We start from the raw sequence: 11,489 nt of genomic DNA, 5'->3' as shown, positions 1-11,489 counted from the left end.
AAAAACTATAAACACATTATATTTCAATATCTATTTAGTAATTTGTTGGTCATATATTTATTTGAGATACAGATGGACACATAACTGTCTCCCTGAATTTATATTTGTCCAAAAAGATGTAGGAATCAAGCCCATTAAAATTGTTACTTCCAGTGAAATCATAGACTTGATACCCCCAAATGCGTAGAAAAAGGTTCAGAAGCTTCACAAGCATACTCATTATGATGCGAATATACCACAACTTTTTTTTTTTTGATAAGTTTTATTGATATAAAAAATGGACACCTACACAAGGAGTGTACAGGAGTCAACAATCAAGTACAAAAATTACAAGAATCAAGAAAATCAAGGAAAGAGGAGAATGATTGGTTTCACAAAGCAACCAACCAATCTAATAAAGTTCTAAAGAAAAATAATTTAGGTCTGGTATGGATATCTCATTATCTTCAAATCACCCACTATTTCTTTCCCTGCAAAGACACCACATTAAACAATGGGGGACAATTAAACCATATATGACCATTTCGATGACGACCAAGCCTGCCTTGCTAGCAAGCTAGGAGCCCCACAACAGACTGCAGCATAACCCAACTTACTCCAAATAAACCCAAAACCATAGACCACAAATCCATAGCAACTGGACAATGAAGAAAGAGATGATCAACCGATTCACCATTACACTTGCACATATAACACCAATCCAATATCCAGACCTTCCTTTTTTGTTTTCTATCTTTTTTACCTTTTACTCTGAATGAAATTATTGACTAAAATTTTTACTTACTCAAATCAGATCATGACCAGGGAAAAACTGTTCATGCTTATTTCACAGGATAAAATAAACCAGATGACTATCTCCACAGGTAACTTAGCTTGGCTACCCTATCAAAGTGACTCAACTAGAATTAGAATCAAAGGATAATAGAAGTTAAACCTGAGCGTACAACAAACTTAACCATAAATTACTAACCTAATTCTCTGGTGCACATTCAATCAGGCAAGCAACTGTGCAGAAAAGGTTGAAAAATAGAGAAGGTATCCTGCTTTGATTGATAAGCCCTGCTCTAATTGTTATCGTTGTTTTGATGTGTTACATCCAGAATATAAGTTTTCATATTTTTCTGCTTGGTTGTCTTTTTAGCTTGATGTATTGTATTTTGTAGTGGAAAGATCTTACAGTTTTATTTTGATGTGTTTTGTCCAGAATTTAAGTTTAGTCACGTATGTGTGTGTCAATCTTTTTCAATAATACAAAAATTTTGCTAGGTTATAAAACCCATACTTTAGTAATCCCTCAATAAGTCAAAATAAGCTACTACTATTAATAGGTATTTAAACTTATCTTTACACTTTGGCTTGAACACAGGACCTGATTAGAGAGCTGTACTCTCCAGAAGTGGTTGCTCAAATTTTAGCTATCCCTATCTCAAGCTGTTGAGTTACTGATAAACTGCTATGGCCTCGTACAACACAACATATTGAGTGAAACCAAATGTCTTATGCAATGAGGAAGAGAACTTGGATCATTTATTCCTGAAGCACAGTCCTGCTGGCTGTATAACCTCAACACAATGATGTTTGAGGGTGCAAAACAGTGTACTTATGATGTGCTAATGCTCAGTAAAGTTTTGTTTTGTAGGTATGCTCAAGCCTATAATTCACACATGTTGATTAGAGTAACTACTAGAGTGTACCGGGGTGAGTGTGTCCAGTCGTGGAAGGATGGCAAGTGTTGCTGACAGTTAAGGGGCACTAGCAGAGCAGGTGCAAATGGGTTTGTTTTGCCTATGTAGCTAAATCATGTGTTGGCAGATAATTTTTTGGCTGTTCCAGTAATGCCATATGCAACGAGTGGAAGCTTAATGTTTGAGAAGCATTTTTTCCAGGATTGTTTTGGTTAATGGAAGATTGGAGGATATGTGTTTGGAAAAGAAGAAGGTTCCTTGGCAACTTGTTGCGCTGATTGAAGAACAAGAGTGCAAGGGAGTTGGAGAACGCCAGTGGTGTACATTGGCTATGCATGGGAGTCACTAATGAGGCTAGAGCCCCTGGTTACTCTTGCTTCTAACTCTTTCATGAACATTTTTTGGGCTTGTAACTCTATTACTAGAGAGTCAACTTTAGCATTCTGGATAATATTAGCCAATTTGTTTCAATAGTGGGACTTTAGAGTTACTTTCAGCAAAAACTGTTCATGTTTAGTTGATATTCTCCACATGTTAATAGATAGTCAAAATTGCCAATGAGCTGGGTAGCTCAAATGGTAATCACAATGCTCATGATCCTGAGAGTTGGCTTGGAACGTCAATAAACAAGGCTAGCCAAATTTGGATAACATTGGTAAATTATCACTTTTCCCAAAAGTTTAAATTGTTAGGAAATTGTGAATCTAATTATTTAACCATAAATTTAACACTTCCTCTCACATGTGGGCCTAAACCTTCTTCCTAAAAAGTAGGGCCCAACTTGTGGGGTTTTAACATTTCAAATTAAAGATAGAGTGGAGACATGATTGAACTAAGGATCTTGTGCTCTTATAGCATGGTAAATTACATAATATACACCCAAAAACATAATAATTACTTAATTAGTAATTTATCAAACATTTACGGGAGAAAAATGTTCATATAGTTGCAAGTTGCAACTCAAGAGATATCTATAGCAAAGTAGAAACTTACTAGATTATAAACGAATGTAGCTAAGGAAGAAGCATTGCCTTGCAGGCTTGCATTTAAAGCAAAAAAAAAAAAAAAGTTCACAGTTTCTCTCAGCATCTTCGTCATACTTTTTGTCATAGTGAAAGGTCTGCAATTTGTACAAAAGGGCAAAGATTAATGGCAACATCACTCAAAATGATCAAAAATTGACAAACAATGCAACTATGTATAATCCTATCTGGTGACATTTTTACTTTTTACCTCATATAAATGTAAAAGTTTCGCTCTAAAATATGAAAAATCAACAAACTATTCAATGAAAAGAAATGGAACCAATGAAGTCACATCATGAGAAGGCATGAAATAGATTAAGTTACTATTACTAGATTTATTGGACACCCTTTTACTAATTGGCATGTTCAGTTTTTTAAAGAACAATGACATTATTTGTAGAGTGATCCCATTATTCATTTTAAAGAGGCATAGCCGTTAGTTTCAAAGAGTAAAGATTCTTTAGTTGATGTCAAAGCCGCTCTAATATCAATGATTTTGAAGTCAATTACAAACTTTGCTTGCTCCTAGCTCTTACTTTTTTTTTCCCCAAATTATTTTTTACTATCCTTATTTTCAGTTTTTAATTGTCTTAAGTCACCCATCAGTTTTGAATGAATGATAAAAGAAAACTAAAGTAATATAATATGACTTGCTTTAACACTTTCTTCAGCTACTTTACATTGCTGATACTAAATTAATTAGTGGATGTATTAGTCATAAAGTTTCCAGATTCCACTAAAGCATTTATGCAAGATACATCATAATGGAACCTTAATTGTGAATAGATAGAAAGAAAGCCATAAGAATAAAAATAAGTTTATAGTTTTTTTTTAAAAAAATGGGTCATCCCATCACCAGCAGAAGATTTTGATTCATTAGAATCTACTCATGCATGTGTCTCACTCTCTCACATGTTTGAAAATAGTTTTGCCCCATTAGAATCTACTCAACACAAAAATTTACACTTTGACTTAGAACACAGGACCTGGTTAGGGAGCTATACTCTCATGAAGTAGTGAAGTGACTGCTCAAATTTTAGCCACCCCTATCTCAAGGTGAGGAGCTACTAATAAACAAATATCACCTCAATGTAACACGTGGTGATATCAAAATCAAGCCACTGTTGAAAGTAGGGGGAATTCAGGTAATGGATTTTCATTGGAGGGTCATAACTCTTAGATGGAGACATCTGTGGGAATTAAAGCTTCCTTTGAAGTTAATAATTGTTATGTGGAAATTTGGCATGAGGACTTACTGATTAAAATAGAATAGTGAAATGAAACATAGTGAGTGATAGTAATTGTGTGAGGAAGAGGAAAACTTGGTTCATTTATTCTTGAAATGCAATCTTGCTTGGGCTGTGTTGTTTAAATAGGTTTGAGCCTTAGAACAGAGTTCATTCCTTCTTGCTCCTTGATGCGGTGGTTGGCTCAGTGGATGGAGGATCCAAATTTTCAAAAACAAGAATATATTAAGTTTTCTAGATTGATGTTTAAGGGTGCAAAATAGCTTCTAAAGAAGTGCTAATGCTTTGTTTTGCAGGTCTGCAAAAGTCTCTAATGCACAACAAGCAGATCTAAATAATTGCAGGAAAGTACCAAGGCAGGTGTGTCAAGTTGTGGAGGGTTGTAGGTGTTGCTGACAATTTAGGGACACTAGCAGAGATAGTGTGAATGGGGTGGTTTTGGCTTTGTAGCCAAATCAAGTGCTAGCACGCTGTTGCAGTTCTTCCATATGCAACCAAATGGCACACAGCTAGATGCCCCTTCTGTTTGGAAAGCATTAACTAAGGTTACACAGCTTGGTTTTTGTAGACTTGTTTACATAATTTCTAAGAGTGGAGGAACTCCTTTTGAGAAGGTTTCCTTGGCAACTTGCTGTGCTGATTGAAGACCACAAGTGCATGGAAGTTGGAGAACACTGGTGGTTGTATATTTTGTGCATAAGAGAGCTGCTATAGATGTTGGGGCCTCGCTGTTGCTTCAAAGGCTTTTGAACATTTTTAAACACTACTACCAGCCAACGCTTCAGACATTATTGTATTAATAAACCATAACCAAAATGAAAAAAGAAGACCAAAAGAAAGAAGTTAAATTAACACCTTTTTTGGACTAATTTAAGCTATGGCATGCAATTACATGCAATCATTAACATTGTAAGACATCATATAAGAGATTCATGTCCTTGCGTGAAAATCATATTCAACTCTCCTTTTAGATTCAAATAAGAGCAATTGAATTAACTATCTAATGGCTCTGACCGATTAACATGTTTTTTTTTCCTTTTTTTGTGCCCTTCAAATGGATTCTTCTGTTAAACTTCTATCAAATACAAAAATTGAAATGTCTCTTCCCTATGTAAAGGTTGTTATATACTTTGATTGTTTTTATATTCCCCGCGATAATCTAAAATATTTCATCTGTCTTTGGGGTCACATTAAATAACTTTTTAACAGAAAATTTTGGCTCCATCCAAAGTCACATAAATAATTTTTAATATAAAGACTTGGCTCAAATTGGCTAAGGGGTAATGATAAGAAGATAAATGAAGTTTAGAATAGCATACTTTTTGTTTGTTAATGGAAGGTTGAAATTTGCTTAATTGATTTCCAATTTAAAAGGATCTATAGAGCAAAATCATCTAGTCTTTTCAAGCAAAAAAAAAAAAAGTTATTTCTGCTATGCTGCAAAACTTGCGCATTTGATTTCATCCAAGGTTAGGCAAAACATATTAAGAAATGATAAATCTCATTAGTACTTGTTTTTCTGTTCAATAAATATCATCATTGAAACTCTCATATAGCTCATGATGCAAGTCCATTTGCAAAGTCAAAATTTTTATGAAAGGGTTCCCACTGAATTTTTAGATTACATTTTCAATCTTCAGATATTATAAATTCCCCAAAAAAGAAATCTTTAGATATTAAAAATAATTTTAAACAGTTACATCTAAAATCAGCAATAAGTCTTCAACTGCCTTCTAAATCCAACCACCCCCGCCCTCTCCCCCAACCCTCCTTCGTTTTCCTTTTTTCTCTCTCTTTTTCAATGAATACAACAAGCCTTCTCTTCCTGTCCTATCCCTAAAGATTTTTGGGCATTTGCTATACCTTCTGGTTCTGCAATACAACAAATCACATAAACTACATTACACATCGAAAATCAGCTATTCTGTAACAATCGTCAATGCATTAATGGAAGGGAAACATGTCAAAGGTTTGATCACATGACACTTCTTTTTTTTTTTTTTTTTCCTTTATATATATATATATATATATATTTTTTTTTTTTTTTTACTTTTACTTTTACTTTCAAAGAACTTGGGTGCAATCATGAGACCAAGATTAGCTTCTCCTTCTTCTTCTTCTTTTTTTTTTTTTATTTTTATTTTTTTAATTTTTATAATAAACATGAGACCAGGTTAGCTATTGTTTGAAAAGATCAAACCAAAATATAGAATCAAGTGAAATGTCTACCAATTCTAAGTTTAAAAATTTTGCGATGTAAAATACTTGATTGGACATTGAAAATCTCTCTAAACCTAGTTGTATTCCCTAAATTTATATTTCTTAGTCCTTCTAAAAGATGTAGGAGTCAAGCCCATTCTAACTTCTAGTGAAGTTATAAAAGGAAGACTAGGAAAAAGAACCCTCAAAAGTAATTAAGAGTGACATCGTTATCTTGTTCTATAGAATTTGTAATATATCCCATCTTCTCTGCTACCCATAAATGGCACAAAGAAATCAAAACTCACAAAAGAATTGTGTGTGAAGAAGTTCAAGTTGCGGGAAACATTGTAGGCCATGGCAGGCGAAAGAGGTTTCACAATGGTGTCAATGCTAAATACTCGTTGAAGAAACTGCATACACAAAACTCAAAAGAAGTATCATATCACAAACTCAATTATGAATGGATTTAGATGCAAAATTATACAAAGTAAGCAAATGAAAGAAGAAAAGAGGAGTAAAAATATTATTGAGAGCCAAACAAACATAGACGTAAACTGTATAATTCCAAGCAGTGAGTGATGGATAGGCTATAAAAGTGTCCATCAACAGAAAAACAAAACATGACAATAAAGACCATATCAATTAATTGATATACATCCTACAGACATGCCCCTGCCCATAATAACAATGTGGATATTGATGGCATTCACACACACACACACCAAAAAACCCTTAATCAATTTCAGTGATCTACATCATAGAAGGCACAAATATGTAACCTCACTTCATAAAACTGAGGCTTCAACCATATTAAGAATCAACTATATGAAGCCTCAATAATAAGAGGCTTCAACCTCATGTTAGTTGCCTTACCACTTATAACAAAAGCTTAAACTATTAAGAAATAGTAGATTTAATCATTTAACTATTATTACAACACTTTCTTTCGCGTGTGGGTCTATACTCCCCTTTAATAAGTAAAGCCCAAAAGATTTGATTTTTAACTTTTTTTTTTTTTTTTATAATTTTTAAATGAGAGGGTAGAGCAAAGATTGAGTTCAAACTCAAGACCACCTACTTTGATACTAAACTATCAGATGTCCCAAAAGCTTAAACTGTTAGAAAATAGTGAGCTTAATCATTTAACCATTATTCTAACTGTTTGAAACTAAATGACCTGCCATGGTCTATCAACTTGAAACTCTATATTGGACAAAAGTTCTCATCCGCGACAAGAATAAAATTTCTTCTTTTCTCCCTTCTGCTTTCAGTTTTCTCTGCTGGGTAGAAGTTATCAACCACTACTACAATGGGTTATCCCCAGTTGTATTTCTAATTTGGTTAATTATAGTAATACTGAGGTTTTGAGTAGTTTAACCCAGAGATATCATAGAGTTGCAATACATTGGCCAACTGGTAGGTGCTCACATTCCCAATTTATCCTTAAACAAATTAACAATCTCTCATAGAACACATAACTCAAATCTATTAAAACACAATTGAGAACAACCAGGAATCCCCAACACTGCAAAAGGGTACACTACTAATGACAAAGACATGAACTTTAAACAACCAATAGCTAGTAATCAAGAAACTAAGTGGGTAACCAAAGAAATACAATTTAAAGCAAGAAATCAATAAACTAAGAATTGGGTAACCAAAGAAACAAAATTTAAAGCAAGAAATCAAGAATTCTCTCAACTGGGTAAGCAAAACAAAACCAAGAAACAAAAATGAAAATCAAGAAAATAAAGACCTGGTAGTTACGTTGAAAGCTGTAGCGAAGCTGGGGGTCAATCTCGACGAGGGAATCATCATCGTAATTGTCATGGTCCTGGCGTTTGGACTTGTCTTTCTTCTTGCAAGGCACGTGCATCACTGAGTCAGCTCCAGGCTGCTGCTTTGTGACCTTGAGCTTTGCGCCTTGGAACTCTTCGGCGGCTTCCTCTTCGCCCCTCCATGGCGCCGATGACATTAACTTCTTCTTCCCGATTGCCATTTTTATTCAATCGAAGTTTACACACAGAGAGATAGAGAGAGAGAGAGGTGTAGTGTTGTTTTGTTTGTACTTTGTATAGGTGATAAGGTTGGTGTTTGGCTATGTGGGTTATTATTGCTTGCATTCTATGTTAGGTTAGGTTAAGTCCATTCCTGTTTAGTGTAACCTTTAATTAAGAGGGAATAGTTATAGACTGCTTCACTATTGGCACGTATTCCAACAGCTGCATCATTGAAGATTGTTGAACTTGTTTTCTTTTTTCTTAATTAACTTTTTTTCCCTTGATTTTTTGTAAGTCACTGTTTTTCCTTCATAATTAAAGTTTTATTGGTAGTTGCATTATCTTTTATTTTTTTTTTCCTTTCTTTTGGACACATTAAGGGCCTATTTGGGTACCTTTTATTACTAAAAACTGAAAACTGAAAACCGAAAATACTGTAACAAAATAATTTTTAAATGTGTGAATAGTATCATGGGACCCAATTTTAAAGTTATATTTGTTGAATTCCATACTTGCGGGTCCAGTGAACAATACACAAGACCCACAGAAAAAAATGCAGACATGCAAAGCAATGCAAACACATTGCTATCCAAACCCAGCCTAATTTTAACTTCAAAATATAATTTTGCTAGTTGTGCTTTAGCTTCATTGATCAAATAACATTGCAGTACCTCTAGCTAATTTAATATGCATGGTATTAAATGTTATGGATCGGTACAATTGGTAAAAGAATCACCCCCATTCTTGAAGAAACTCATGTAATCCAAAAACTTTTTTTTTTTTTTTGAAAAAAACATATTTTTATAAAATAAGAAATGATTAGGGTAGTTTTGGATCAATGAGTTGTGTTGGCTGCCCCCTTGATGTAGCATTGTTGGACTTGTTCATGAGGAGGAACTGTCACATGGCCCAAAGACAAGAAGACAAGTGTAGTCCATTGTATGCTTTTGATTTTCGCTCTAGCTAATAGATTGCAAGGTAAAATCTGCACTCTTGTTGCATTTTAGTGCATCATTTTAAACTTTTTTGTTAAAATTACAAAAGCAATTTATGCATGGCACTGCAAACATTATTATTGCACCTAATTAAATTTTTCATTACATATTATATGTATTTGTAAGGTTAAATTTAATCAACCATGTGTTGGCTTTATTCCGTAACAAATTTGCTTGTAATACAGCACTTAGAAACCCTGTATTTAGGTGAGAATCATGTAAAGGTAGTGTGTGAAAGAGTGTGAAGAAATGCTCAAGACTGTGTAGTGAAGCACGGACTTGAGGCTGGATCTCGCAGGAGGCTCACGGCTTGCAAGCCGCCAAAAGTTGCACACACGCAAAGCATGCAGGGGAGCTGAACAGTCATGCCAACTGGAGCACTACAGGACAAAAATCCAGACTGGCCATTCAGTTATCTTGCGGCTTGAACTTGCGACTCAGTCAAGTCGCGAGGTCAAGTCGCCAGCCAACCTTGTTTTGGAAAAACTGACTCTTTACATTACATTCTCACACTAGTATAAATACCCCTCATTCCCACAAATTATGTGTGGCTATTCAGAAAGAAAAACCCTAAGAGAGGTTTCTTCAAAATACCGACCCAATTAGAGAGAGCTACTCATTCTTAGAGAGAAATCTTTGTAGTCTCTTCTCATTCCTTCTCTCATTGTCATACCTATTGAGAGGAGATTTTTAACCAAACACTACTCACACCCATTTAGAGTGTTGAGTGTTTTTGGAGTTTTGGGAAGAATTGGAAGATGCCAAGGATGGCGGATGCTATGGATTATAGCAGAATCCGATAAGTTAGAAAAGAAAAAGGTTCGGTGCAACCTCGTTGGAGCAAGAAGTTTGGAGGGCTTAGGTACAGTGGGTAGATTAGGCTTGGAAGGTCTATTGCTGTTCATGTATCACAACTATATTTTCTAGTGGATTACTTATCGCTTGGAGGGCGGTGGAGAGGTTTTACGCCGAGGGCTTCGATTTCCTCTTCGATAACACATCGTTGTGTTGTCCTTGTGTTTGCATCTCTCTTCCCTTAATCTTTGCTTTTTATTTTCTACTGTGGATGTGATTTTAATTGGCTTAGATTGTTTACCAATTCTATTTATAGCTTGTGTTCATTTTCCGCACACTTATTGTTTGTTATAAAGCTTGAATTGGTAATTTTGTTTTTGGGGAACTAAACGTTCAAGGGTGTTTTATACACTATTTGAACTTTCAGTATTATCTATAAGAACTCATGTATAGATCGCAACCAGAATGATTAGTCTAGCTAGACATGGCTTCTAACTTCCTTGCTGAAGGTTTTCTACGGTTGTGTGCTAACATTCAACCAAAAAAAATGCTTTTTTTTTTTTTTTTTTTTTTTTTTTTTTTAAAGAGACCGGCTGATTTTTCTATTCTTTTTTTTTTCTCTCTAAATTTTTATTTATTTATTTATTTATTTTGAAAGAGTTTCAATATATAGCATCCGCTCTTAAGGGTAACTCTTTATCATCAGACCAAAATATCAATCGGTTTTTGATGTAGGCAAAGATTAAAATTTTTATTCTAATGTAAGATAACAATCATAGAAGTTACTAAAATGATTTGTCTTAGCTGTTCGAGGACATTGTTATTGCAATTCTCATAATGCAACAAACTCTACAATCAAGTTGCAATGGTGAATGTTCAAAATTTCAAACATTAGGAGTTTGATTATAAATTACTTTTTTATGAGGAATTGATGTGGATATGCAAAATTTCCCCATTAACCAAATCATTCAACCGAGTTCTTGACATATCCAAATAACGTCAACATTGTTCATAATTGATTGATCCGTGGGTCAACTAAAAAAGGATCTGCATCAGCATAAGTTATGTTTTTGGTATTTTGCTTAATCTATCGTCATTAGAAACCTAAGGTTGTACCTTCATGGAAATAGATGTGTGATAACCAACTAAATAAAAGTTCTCACAGGAGACAACCTTCAAAGCTAAAAGCATTTAGTTTCAATTTATCTTCACCAAAACAGTGTTATGAATGACTATATATTGCTCGATTGTTAGACATGCCGTGATGGTTCAGAGATTTACAATAATTGAATATTGAATAGTAAGTAGTAATAAATGGCCTTAGCTATGTGTTGCTTTATTCTGCAATGAAAAGGAAATTATCATTCATGTCACCGTCCTATGTAATGCTTGTGTAGAAGTATCTTATTTCAATCCCACTTAAGAGTAGCATCCTTTTCTCTACCTTTTGTTACTGGGTTATATATATAAGATTAATGATTTAAAACTCTTTTAATATGAAGCGGCTGTTTAACTATATAAGTTTATACCATAAGACTTT

The 11,489-nt window shown here is 34.2% G+C and overlaps 1 protein-coding gene across 2 annotated transcripts; it reads right to left on the bottom strand.

Annotated features, from left to right (window-relative positions):
• Positions 1-5,476: 5,476 nt before the first annotated feature.
• On the bottom strand, positions 5,477-8,347 carry LOC115959546. Of its 2 annotated transcripts, XM_031077983.1 has the most exons (3): positions 7,916-8,337; positions 6,465-6,569; positions 5,500-5,829 (listed from the first exon to the last, which is right to left on the bottom strand). In XM_031077983.1, the coding sequence occupies exons 1-3, from the start codon at positions 8,156-8,158 to the stop codon at positions 5,815-5,817; spliced, it is 363 nt and encodes a 120-aa protein (XP_030933843.1). In that variant the 5' UTR covers positions 8,159-8,337; the 3' UTR covers positions 5,500-5,814. The 2 variants fall into 2 exon arrangements, with proteins under 2 accessions (XP_030933844.1, XP_030933843.1); XM_031077984.1 differs by lacking the exon at positions 6,465-6,569 and having other exon boundaries at positions 5,477-5,829; positions 7,927-8,347.
• Positions 8,348-11,489: the final 3,142 nt, after the last annotated feature.

This window comes from Quercus lobata, chromosome 9, assembly GCF_001633185.2.
Source record: "Quercus lobata isolate SW786 chromosome 9, ValleyOak3.0 Primary Assembly, whole genome shotgun sequence".
Lineage (NCBI taxonomy): Eukaryota > Viridiplantae > Streptophyta > Magnoliopsida > Fagales > Fagaceae > Quercus > Quercus lobata.
The sequence above is the reverse complement of the archived record's forward strand: the minus strand, read 5'-3'. Positions and strand labels throughout refer to the sequence as shown.

Bases quoted from the DNA above. Each gene is read 5' to 3' on its own strand.
- LOC115959546 (XM_031077983.1), bottom strand. From the start codon at position 8,158: ATGGCAATCGGGAAGAAGAAGTTAATGTCATCGGCGCCATGGAGGGGC. The intron at 6,570-7,915 runs GTCTTTATTTTC...TTGTGTATGCAG, and splicing joins GCTTTCAACGTAACTACCAG to TTTCTTCAACGAGTATTTAG.